The 11,814-nt window shown below is 51.6% G+C and overlaps 6 protein-coding genes across 6 annotated transcripts; 5 read left to right on the top strand and 1 right to left on the bottom strand.

Annotated features, from left to right (window-relative positions):
- Positions 1-287: 287 nt before the first annotated feature.
- PMZ80_007061 (uncharacterized protein) lies at positions 288-1,067 on the bottom strand (the record flags this gene model as incomplete). The annotated part of the gene is made up of 1 exon (XM_064875469.1): positions 288-1,067. One exon carries the CDS (start codon positions 1,065-1,067, stop codon positions 288-290), a length of 780 nt encoding a protein of 259 aa, XP_064728734.1.
- Positions 1,068-1,414: 347 nt separating this feature from the next.
- On the top strand, positions 1,415-3,260 carry PMZ80_007060 (uncharacterized protein; the record flags this gene model as incomplete). The annotated part of the gene is made up of 2 exons (XM_064875468.1): positions 1,415-1,666; positions 1,716-3,260. The coding sequence occupies 2 exons, from the start codon at positions 1,415-1,417 to the stop codon at positions 3,258-3,260; spliced, it is 1,797 nt and encodes a 598-aa protein (XP_064728733.1).
- Positions 3,261-3,928: 668 nt separating this feature from the next.
- On the top strand, positions 3,929-6,523 carry PMZ80_007059 (uncharacterized protein; the record flags this gene model as incomplete). Its single annotated transcript, XM_064875467.1, has 2 exons — positions 3,929-4,747; positions 5,480-6,523. 2 exons carry the CDS (start codon positions 3,929-3,931, stop codon positions 6,521-6,523), a joined length of 1,863 nt encoding a protein of 620 aa, XP_064728732.1.
- Positions 6,524-7,661: 1,138 nt separating this feature from the next.
- Positions 7,662-8,114, top strand: PMZ80_007058 (uncharacterized protein; the record flags this gene model as incomplete). The annotated part of the gene is made up of 2 exons (XM_064875466.1): positions 7,662-7,928; positions 7,980-8,114. 2 exons carry the CDS (start codon positions 7,662-7,664, stop codon positions 8,112-8,114), a joined length of 402 nt encoding a protein of 133 aa, XP_064728731.1.
- Positions 8,115-9,623: 1,509 nt separating this feature from the next.
- Positions 9,624-10,331, top strand: PMZ80_007057 (uncharacterized protein; the record flags this gene model as incomplete). Its single annotated transcript, XM_064875465.1, has 1 exon — positions 9,624-10,331. One exon carries the CDS (start codon positions 9,624-9,626, stop codon positions 10,329-10,331), a length of 708 nt encoding a protein of 235 aa, XP_064728730.1.
- A 21-nt stretch (positions 10,332-10,352) lies between these two features.
- PMZ80_007056 (uncharacterized protein) lies at positions 10,353-11,543 on the top strand (the record flags this gene model as incomplete). Its single annotated transcript, XM_064875464.1, has 1 exon — positions 10,353-11,543. The coding sequence occupies one exon, from the start codon at positions 10,353-10,355 to the stop codon at positions 11,541-11,543; it is 1,191 nt and encodes a 396-aa protein (XP_064728729.1).
- Positions 11,544-11,814: the final 271 nt, after the last annotated feature.

Below are 11,814 nucleotides of genomic sequence, written 5' to 3'. Positions count from 1 at the left end.
TTTTGCAGTGCGCAGCCATGCGTCCATGAGAACGCTGCGGGTGGTTGATAATAGAGCTGACGAAGTCAACGCAACGAATAAGCTTGCCGTGTAACACAGCGAGCTCACCAAGGGCTCGCAGGTCGAATATCAACAGCCAGCGCCTGATACAATTCCAGGGACGGGCTGTCGAAGAGGACGAAAAGGCATCACTAAGGACGCCTAATCTCTGAGCCAAGCCACTGCTAGTCTCAAGCCAAGTCTCAAGGCAAAGCTGCAGGGCTTGGTTCTGCGCACACAGTAGAATATCATTGAGGTCTGCGACCCATACATAAAACATATGTGAAATTCATCTTCTCCCCTTGGTCGGCGCCAATAGGCTGTCCAGGTGTAAACTCGCCCTTCCATCTCTCGACCCTTTTATCGTGATTCCAAGCAGCTTTGACATCGACGTCCACGAAGCCAATTTCCTGCATAAGATCCGCTATCCACTTCGCGTTGATGCCGTGCCTCTCTACACCTCCCATCTTTGACTCAGGATGGAATCTCTTCGCTTCAGGTCCAAAGTCCTCAAAATCAGTCAGCGCCACCATGCCACCTGGCTTCAGACACCCGAGCATAGTCTTCAGCACAGGCGTCAGGTCAGGAATGTGATGCAGCACCAGATGCGACGTGATCAGGTCGTACTTTCTCCGTGGCCCACTCTTGGCTTTCTCATCGGCAGGCGGCAAAGCAGGATCCTCAGGATCCTCCAGTAACACAGCCACAGGCACGATATTCTTCACCTCAGATTTCTCGATCTTCGTCTTCAACACATCTATCATCCCTTGAGCTGCATCCACTGCAACCACTTCACGTACCTTTGGCGCGACCATGAAGCTGAGGAGACCTGTTCCGCATCCAATCTCGAGGACATCAACTTCTTTGGCGACTTTGTCCAACTGTAGACTTGGTACATTCTGCTGTATTGCTTTCCATGCCTCCTCGCTCATCTGGTGAACGAAAGGGTTGGAATCCCATGCTGCGGCTTCTTGGTTGAAGCGCTCGTTGCCGCCTGCTCCGGTGAGGGAGGATGCGGCGCTGGCCATTTTAGCTATACACAACTGAAGTTTTGAGATGTTCGGAACGTCCTGAGTGTTGGCGGGCAAGCGAGTCCATACACGGCTTCTCAGAGCGAGGATAGCAATGACATGGGAGCTCAATAAGTAGTACTGAAGCAGCCATACATCGCGCTTTCCATTTTTGGTTTAGCTTCAACCACTACCTCGGCCCCCTCCCGCTGTAACAGACGTCCCTCCTTCTCCGCAGCTACATGCGCTGAAGCACCTCATTGTCAAGTGTGTAACATGATGGCCGGAGCGATGCTCACAGGAGCTTATGCTGCTCTTCTCGAGCTTGCGAGCGAAGACTCAGCACCTCAACGACCCTACCCACCATGACGAGCCCCCTCGGAGCCAAAGTTATTGCCCAAGCACTTCACGATCTCGGAGTGACCGTCATCTTCGGCCTCGTCGGTCTACCCGTGACGGACATTGCAGAACAAGCGATTGACCTAGGCATACGATTCATTGGCTTCCGCAATGAGCAAGCCTGTAGCTACGCGGCAACAGCATACGGCTACCTTACCGGGAAGCCAGGAGTGTGCTTGCTGGTCGGAGGTCCTGGTGTGATCCATGGCATGGCTGGTGTACGGGACCTTCAGTGACTTGAGTCATTTTGTGCTGATCAAAGACAAGATTGCAAATGCTTCTGCCAATGCATGGCCGACCCTCTTCCTCGGCGGATCAAGTGAGACATCGCAATGGACAAAAGGGGGGTTCCAGGAGATGGATGCGATCGCTTTGTTGACACCACATACCAAAAGAGCTATCAGGCCACACACGAACAGCGCGGATGCTATAGTCACGGCCATACACGATGCATACCGGGTCTGCTGGTATGGTAGACCAGGTCCAACCTTCGTGGACCTGCCCACGGACTTCATCATGACACCTGTAACAGCCACAGGAAATAGTCGTCGCCGTCCTGTTCTGGCACTTCCGAAGCCTGCTGCAACACCAGATACCATTTCCGCCGCAGTTGAGCTCCTGAAACATGCTAAGGCACCACTAGTGATTATAGGCAAAGGCGCGGCTTATGCTCGCGCAGAACAACCCATCCGGGCTTTGGTGAATAGTTCGAAGCTGCCATTCCTGCCGACACCTATGGGCAAGGGTGTCGTACCAGACTCACATCCTCTCAACACTTCATCAGCAAGATCAGTTGCGCTTCGCGAAGCGGACGTCATCATTCTACTTGGTGCTCGATTGAATTGGATCTTGCATTTTGCTGCATCGCCAAAGTACAGGAAGGACGTTAAGATCATTCAAGTCGATATCTCACCTGAAGAATTGGGTCGGAGTAACAGTGCCGGGCAGCCCGCTCTGAGCATCTTCGGAGACATCAGCACTGTTGTTGACCAGCTTAACGAAGCATTGAGAGCGGGGACGCCATTATCGAAACCTAGCTTCGGTGGTTCAGGGCCAACTTACCTCGACGCCATTCGCAATAGCGCACTAAAGAACGAGTCGAAAGCACGCACCGCAGCAAATACGCAAACACGGACAGATATGCCCCTGACTTTCGAACGAGCCTTCCACATCATCAAGGAGACGCTGCATTCCATCTCTGCCCCTGAAAACGGCGATGTAGTCTACATAGGCGAAGGCTCTCAAACAATGGACATCTCACGCTCAGTCTTCCCTCTCGAACATCCGCGGCAGAAGCTCGACGCGGGTACATATGCGACCATGGGCGTAGGTCTGGCATATTGTGTCGCCGCTTGGTCAGCATACAACTTGCCGCGCAAGACTAAGAAGATAGTGGCACTGGAGGGAGACAGTGCGCTTGGTTTCGCAGCCATGGAAATCGAGACGATGCGTAGACACGAAATGGATGTGTTAATCTTCTGCATGAACAATTCGGGCATCTACAGCGGTGACACTGCTGACGCGGCGGATTGGAAGGCGAAGCAGGCGAGGCTGCTCAATTCCAGTGGTTCTTCGGAGAGGAGAGATCGACTGAAGAGTTCGAGCTTGATGCATGAGGCGAGGTATGAGCAGCTGGCTGAGATGGTTGGTGGGAGGGGTATCTTTGTGAAGACTGAGGAGGAGCTTGAGAAGGCCACGAAGGAGGGGTATGCGGAGGGGAGGGTGACGGTTGTCAATGTTATTATTGAGCCGGGGAATGATAAGAATATTAGCTTTGCTTGGATGGAGAAGAAGGCGGAGGCAAAGATGTGAAGTATGTCAAAGCGACTGGGTCAAAGCCAGTACTGCGGACTCCCGAGTAAGAATACTACTCGAGTATCAGCCAACTCAATATTCTTGCTTTTGAGTAGTATTCCGAGTAATCTTAGCGCCACATACGCTTACCTAACTTGGTAAGGCGATAAGTAAACAGCTAAACCTAAGCATTATTATATAAGACTAACTAGACTTACCTACTACTATAGAAGGAACTCTTTATCGCTAAGAATACTGGCGAGTGCCCGGGAGTACTAGAAAATCGATGCTCCTACTTCGGAGTAGTATACTACTCGAGAATACTACTTAGAAGTGCGCAGTGCTGGTCAAAGCGAAGATAGTCGGCGCTACTCGAATGCCGCTGACCTCCATCGAACGCTTTATCGTCTTGCCGGCGTCAGCGCATGGATTCTTGCACTGACGAACCACATCGTCAGCACGTTTCGAGCATCATTGTATTTGTTCGCTGAATTCTTCACTCGCGTAGTGGCAGAGTTTGCAGCTGCCGGCACTGAGAGAGGCGGCCCCTTCGCTCCTCTTCCCTAGTATCCTATATCCATCTCTGCCATATCAAAACCGATTTCTGTATCTTACCCAAGTAACGATAGATGAGCCACAAGACCAAGGCAGCGTTCGCCTCAGTCACAGCAATACTGCTGCACACTATGACAGAACAGACAACTCTCGACAACACACGTGGCTGGTACAGCCTCTCTACGGAACTGAGAGCTCGAATACTCGATTTCCTCTTCACAGGCTTACCCGTACGCCACAAATCGGTTCCAGAGGCAGTGGACTCTGACAGCTCGAGAGTGTCAGATCAAGAAAACTGGGATGGGCCAGGTGTATTCAATATACTGGTAGTTTCGAAATCTTTCATCACACCTGAAGAGGTACACCGAGCAGTAGTCGCAAACGCCGAGATCACGCTCGCGACTTGTTGTGATACAATGAAAGTGGCTTCGCTAATGGACGAGCGTTCGAAGCGCCTGCTAAAGACTTTGGCCCTAGATCGACATTATTATCGTCGTGAGTCCGACGTGGTCGAGTGCATTGACTTTCGTGAATTGCAACAGCTTTTCGGGACATTTCAGATTGTCTATCACAGTGAGACAAAGTACGCCGAGATCACGACTCGTGGTCGGCTTGGAGCAGCCTTGTTCGGTGAGTACCATTCACACCAAGCACGCTCAACGTCCGCTGTTGACCTGGAGCTGGAGTACGCAGAAGGAAGCATTGAGCGGCGTGCGGCGGAAGCGGTGGCGTTGCAGCTACTCACGACATTCACGAGACGGCAAGGGTTACCTTATTATCAAAAGGAGTATCGATTCGACCCAGTGCGCAACCTGCTCCTAGATGCTCGCGAAGCCGGAGTTGACCTCAATATGTCTATCGAGTTTCCCTTGACCGTGGACAATGGGGCCCCTGACATTTCTGAAGATGATGACGATGAGGATGCTGAAGAATGGGAATACAAGAAATGTGTATGTGTATTCTTGCTTGCAGCCAGATTAACGACTGCTAATATCTGGCATAGGCCGCTACGTTCAGCTTTCAAGACTGGTGTGTCAGATTTGAGATCAACGGGCACAATTTTATGATCCCGCAAACATTATCGAAACGATGCTTTGAGATGGGCATTCCTTGCCTAGATGACCTGCCTGATGCAGCAAAATGAATCGTGCCAAGTGGTTCGGCCCAGCCTCATATCTACCGTATGATTGTTACTCGCGAGGACGAAGGCCACAGATTTTGCAGTACCATGTCAGGGGTGCACGGGTACAAGCGGTAGGCGGAATGTCGCACGATGCTCCGATAGTGAGGAAGTCTAGCTACGGGAGGCAGATGTTCCTTCGGTCGAGTTCTTTGTAAGAAGGTCATTACTGCGCCATCTAACGGTGCGGCAACGACCTAGGGCATTTTGTCTGGCCGGACCTCGCTTCACTCGAGGTATCAAGACACCGAGCAGGTCGACGTGATTCGTCCTAGAGTGAGTCCTGCTTTGTCACTAACACGCCCATTGTTGCAAACAACAAGTGACAGCCGCATTGTTCTCGACCCCAACAAAGCTCGTGACTGCAGACACTTGATCAACGCCTTGCACATTTTCCGTGCCGCAAGCCATAGACATCAGCATCTTGACTTAACACACTCAAGATATTGGCGTGCTCCATACTCTCACAAACGACTCCACCCTGAACATTGATTTCAAATAGGATCTCCCTTCACAACCAACACAACCAACACATCAACCAGCTCCAATCTCAAATCAAGATCCAGACCTACCGCTGTCACTAAGCTTCGATCTAATGGCTCAGCCACACGGTATGTCCGATCTAGTCCCCCGTCACTGGACGACTCTACCAACCGAGATTCGTGATCGGATCCTCGATCTCGTTCTCGAAAACCGAACCTTCACTCATCTGAAGAATAGTACAGGGGCTTCCGCCAATGTGAACCCAACATCCGTACTCAAGCTGATCAAAGTCTCGAGACAGTTCGCTACATATCACGACATCGTCAATGCAATCCTGCGAAGCGGTAAGATCAAAATCAACGACATCAGCGATATCGGTCGGATATCACCTTCACTCACACCCGAACAACGACACATGATGAAGACCCTCACAGTCAGTCAGCAATTTCTCGAAGGCATAGGATCTGTCCCGACAACGATTCATACCTTTCCAGGCTCGATCGGTAACTTCAGGTTAGATGTGCCGAACATGCTAGAAGTGTACCTCTCCGTCTCTGAGCACTCCAGTATTGCCAAGATGACGAAGCGAAAGCCGGATGAACCATCTACTTCCATTGACTGGGCAGACGATCTAGCAAAGGGATATGTCTCTTTTGTCGAAGCTCAGAGCGTCCTCCTCGAGGCTTGTCTCAAAAACTACACCTCTCATCAGAGGGACTTCACCGGGCTTGGGGCGCTGCTGAGCTATGCCGCAAAGAACAAGGTGGGTGTGCAGGCGAAGATAACCATGATGTTCATCGAGCGTGATACACGAATGAAGCTGGCTGAGGTGTATAATGCTGTGCTAAGCACAAAAGATTGGTGCATTCGGGTGCCATTCGCTGGTCAAGAGATATGCCTCGAGCAAGAGATGTCCAGGGATTGTTTCGATATAGGTGCCACGGATTTACGGTCAGCGATGGCTATTTTGCCAAGACGGTGGTGGGCTATGCTTGTTCTGCCACACGACGAGTACAAGTGGTTGCTCTGGTATGAGACCTTGGCGATGCCATCAAGAAGGTAGTGTGCGGCATCCAGTCGCTCAGTGGGTTAAAGTCGGCGCTTTGAAGCATTGATACCAAGAAGTCGTGATCGTCGATCCGAGGGTTTAAAGTAGCATTAGATAGGGATATGTGCGGGTTGCCAGAGCACAATCATGGGCGCCACGACTCCAGAGGTCTGGAAACAGTCAGATAGCAGGTTATATTGACCAAGAAAATCAGATGCAAGCACAAAATTCATACCAAGCACTCAGCTTCCCGTGATTTCGTTGCCAGCTTTCCTATCTCTTCTATCCCTGCGGACTGTCGTCTTTGTTCTTTGACGTGTCCGCAAAGGCATGTGGGTTTGTATCAGACCCACAAACACAGCTACGCACTCGCGTTCTGTGTTCCTACATCCAAACGCAACGTGTGTTCTGTAGACTGGTGGAACCCTCACCTCCTCGCCTGGCAGGCGCTTTGCTGGTTAAGGCTATGCTCATACCGACCATTAGCCCTGTGCAGCACACCTGGAAAATTGGCTGCAAGACAGACATGAGGCGAAAGTCTGACCTGTCACCGCAGAGACGCGCGACTCACTGAGATGATGCCCAGCCTTGCGAATCGTACACGACGCGGGGGCGGACGTATCGACGTCACGGCGCTGCGTGTGTATGTGCATGCAGGATATCACTGGCAGCGAACGGAGTGTATAGCAAGCGCAACTTCACCCCTCATAAAAGCTTTTTCAACTCCATTGACAACGCCGTCTTTCTTCGTCGCTGTCTTTCCATACTCGACCTTAGAACATCGAAACCTGCAGCAAATCGACTCGCTCCATCCTCACCATGCCAACCTGGAACGATCTACCTCCAGAGATCCGTCTACTCATCCTCGACCACTATTTCGCCACCATTACCGTCTCGTTCTGCGACAGAAATTTCAGCAAACGATATCACCAGACCTCATCGATCCTGCTTGTCTCGAAGAGCCGAAGTGGTCAACGTTATGCTCAAAAATGCCAGCATAAAGCTTCAGCGCATCGAGTGTGTCGTCAGCCTTACTAGACTGATGACACAAGAACGGAGGGCGCGCCTGAAGACACTCGAGTTTCCAAATGGGGCAATCCGAGGCCTGTCGACCTGGACCTGCGTCGCGCTTCTCGGCCGATGCAGGTATATCATGCCGGAGCGATTAGCGTGGGTACACGTTCCTGCACTCGGTTCATTCATGCTCGGGCTCGGAGGTGACGGTGACACCAAGCTCGAAGGGAGGACGATTAGCGATCGCACTGAACGACTTGTGTTGCCAGAGTTCGCTCCAACAAAGTCCGGTAAAGACTTGAGGGAGGCTGAGTTCATGCGCAAAGCTGTGTCGTTGGGGCTTGAGGTCGCGTTTGACATAGCCTTCTGGGTCCGGTCGGAGAAGGAAGGAGACTACCATCACTTCGTGAGTTATAATCATGCAAGGTAAACCGATTGTTGCTAACGTGGTGTATAGATTGCAAACTTTATCACTGCTGATTGGTGCTCACGGTTCAGCTTCCAAGGCAAAGAGCATGTATTGCCACAGACGTTGTCGAGAAGATGGGTTGAGCGCAGACTCAGGGACCTCAAACCTCCGGTCAGTGTGTAAAGATGATGGGCATGAAGTACCTTCGTGGCTCTCTTCACGAGCAGCGCGGCAGGAGCAGAAGTGGTAGGGAGACAAACAAGATATGCAGGACTCAGGGCAGGTGCTTGGTAACCTCGAGCTCAAAGTGCCTACCTAGGTACATGCGGTCTCTAAAGCATTCTGTCGTCTCTTTCATGGTCAGATGCAGTTTTGAGGCGTAACGGAATTCTTCCGTCTCGATGCCCCTTCCCTTCTGCCGTCGCTACAACATAAGCGCGAGATTTCGTCGGCTAGATTGGTCAATGCTCTACAGCCCCGATGGTACATCCTCCATGTCACGCAGAGGGATTCCAGATGGCTCGAGCGAGTCTAGGCCTGACATGCGAAGGACACTCGTCGATCTGTCGGTTCACGAGGAGGTGATGTTCAGTGAACTCCGCTTCGACTTCATTGCGACCGTGCCACACTAGACGTATAGCACAGTTTGTCTGATATGTAGACGTGAATAGTCGAAAAGGTTGTAGGGGATTCGAAGAAGACGCGAAGATCAGGATTGTTGAAGTTGCGCGATTAGTCTCTAAGTATAGCTGTAATCTAACACCATCACGCTGTCCTAGGCTTGGCACTTGCCTACGGCGATTTACCGAAATTGGCTTGGATGTGAAGACAAGAGGAAGTACTGACCCATCTTCACCCACGCACGAAGTATTCAAGTTGGATATTGTAGTGCTCTTGCCATCTCACTACCTCGCTCTAAGTATGGCTGTCGCAGTTCACGCTCGCACCCGTGGCCACTGCTTGCTGACGACATGTAACAACGAATTCGGCCAGCATCCTCTGCGCAGCATTTGTACCTGACCCGGTGTGGAAGCGAAATGCGAGTCCACATGCGGGCTTGGCAGACGCGGAGGTCTTTCGGCGCTGTGCGTCTTCGTCAGCTGTGACACATCTCGTTCATGCCTCTGACGAAGGCTGTTGGCTTTACACATGTGCGCTAGCGGGAATCGTCAGAGTGCTATCGCTGGTCGATTCCGCCTTGACCACAAAGCAATTCTGACGCTCAGGGCTTGCCGTCGCACGAGTCAACGCTACCAGGCACCTGCTAATGCTGGGATCAGGGGTTGCCCGTATCGAACTTCGCTTATATTAGAACAGCGAGTCCTCCTGTCTACGGCCCACGACTACACTCATCCGTTATTCAGCGCGCTCTCTGAGTACGTTCCGCCTGACACTAACAACTGCAGATCATCTACAGAACACTCCACCGAGTCACGTCTGTACACAATCTGCTAACGGTCTGCCAACCTTTATGACCGACACGGTAAGCTTAGGTATCAAGCGTTGGTCCGTCGTGACTATACAGAGTATTTCACTAAGCCTGTGGTGAAGATCAGCATTGTTATGCTAATCGCACCAGCCGAGCCTCTCATCATTCAATTGAAGGCAGCATATAACCTTTGACCTTCTTTACGATCTTCGCATATCCCATGCTCGACCAGTCATTCATTCAACCGTTCCATCTGCTAAAAGATGTGTCGCTCGTTACAGCTCTGCTTCTTGTCGCTCATTCTATTCATTTCTGCAACTTCTTGCTTACCCATTCTCGACTCGATTCTCAACCCAATACTCGAAGCTACTGACTCAATCTTATCCGGGAATGGCCTGGTGGATGATGGCTTAGGTCTTCTTGGAGGAGTTCCAGGAGTAGAGCAAACCTTCGACTATGTGATTGTTGGCGGTGGTACTGCAGGCAATGTCATCGGCGTACGCCTAGCGGAAGCTGGCTTTAGCGTCGCCATCATTGAAGCTGGACTCTATTACGAGATTGGGAAGCCTGTCTTAGGTACGACTCCAGCTGGCGACATTATAGGCATCGGCTCGAGCGCTCTCGATGCCCTCCCAACAGTCGATTGGAATTTCCTCACAGAACCACAAGCAGGAGCGAACAACCGAGAGGTCCATTATGCTCGTGGTAAGTGCTTGGGCGGTTCATCTGCTCTCAACTTCATGATTCACCATCGAGGTTCGACGGGTTCTTACCAGCAGTGGGCGGATATGGTAGACGATCAAAGTTACACAATGGACGCATTGATGCCTTACTTCCAGAAAAGCGTCACTCTCACACCACCGAACGAAGAGAAGCGTCGGGAGAACGCTAGCACTCTTTACCATGCGGACGCTTTCGCAAATGATGGCGGACCAGTGAACGTGGGATACACAAATTGGGTGGCTGTCTAGTCGACGTGGCTTGAGAAAGGTATGCAGGCCATTGGCATGGAGAGGACCACCGGGTTCAATGGTGGAGACTTGATGGGCTATCACTATTCGCAATCCACAATTCGTGCTTCTGATCAGACGCGGAGCAGCTCGGTCGCGTACATTTACGAAGCCAAGGACACCACGGAAGAGAACCTGAAGGTGTACACGCAGACGCTTGCCACCAAGATCTTGTTCGATGGCAAGGAAGCGGCAGGTGTCGAAGTCAACTCTTTAGGTATCAACTACAAGATTCAAGCATCGCGAGAAATCATAGTAAGCGCTGGCACCTTCCAATCTCCACAGCTACTCATGGTCTCCGGGATCGGAGACTCAGCCACCCTCAAAAATCACGATATCGAAGTCATCTCAGACCTACCCGGTGTTGGCCAGAACATGTGGGATCATATCATGTTTGGCCCCTCCTACGAAGTCAACTTCGACACGCTCGACAGAGTCCTGCACGATCCGATCGTCCTAGCTGATAGCTTGACGGACTACGTCCTGAACCAGGAGGGACCACTGACGTCCAACGTAGTCGAGTTCCTCGGCTGGGAGAAGCTACCTGAAAAGTATCGCGCAAACTTCTCCCAAGAAACCATCGAAGCATTGACACAATTCCCCGACGACTGGCCGGAGGTCGAACACATCTCGGGTAACGGCTATATTGGTGACTTCTGGTTCCCAGCCTTGCAACAACCTCTCGACGGCAATCAGTACGCCACTATCCTAGGCGCTATGGTTGCACCTCTCTCTCGAGGTAATATTAGCATATCATCAGACTCCATGTTCGACGCACCGCTCATCAACCCGAACTGGCTTACGGCGAAGGCGGATCAAGAGGTCGCGGTGGCGTGGTACCGCCGAATGCGCGAAGTGTGGCATACTGATACCATCCAAGAAATAGTAATTGGCGATGAGTACTGGCCAGGCATGGACGTTCGGAGCGACGAGGAGATCCTAGATGTTATCCGTGACTCGCTTATGACCGTCTGGCACGCAGCTGGGACTTGCAAGATGGGTCGGACTGATGATAAGATGGCTGTTGTTGATAGCCTTGTTCGGGTGATCGGTGTTGAGGGGTTGAGGGTCGTGGATGCTAGTATTATGCCGATGCTTCCTCCGGGGCATCCGCAGAGTACGATCTACGCGCTGGCGGAGAAGATCGCTGAGTCGATCATCCAGGGATCGTGAGTCCGGGAGATCTATCCTGGATTCTGGTAGTTACTCGCAGATGGCTGTCGCGCTTCGACCAGTAGCTCCCATGCTGCTGTACCGCTCAAAACTCAATGACCAGATTCTTCTCTATGCAAGATGAAGCCCGTCAGGTGACAGTAGACGAAGCGTGATAGCGAAAGCTCCGGGTTGGACATATGTAGCCCCGGCGAAGCTCACGAGTACTACATAGCATTAATTGCCTTGTGAGATGCCGTTGACTTGATACGATTAGCGCTGCTCCGCATTG

The sequence above is a fragment of the Knufia obscura genome, assembly GCF_036327395.1.
Source record: "Knufia obscura strain CCFEE 5817 isolate CBS 148926 chromosome Unknown scaffold_8, whole genome shotgun sequence".
Classification (NCBI taxonomy): Eukaryota; Fungi; Ascomycota; class Eurotiomycetes; order Chaetothyriales; family Trichomeriaceae; genus Knufia; species Knufia obscura.
This window is presented reverse-complemented; position numbering and strand designations above follow the sequence as displayed.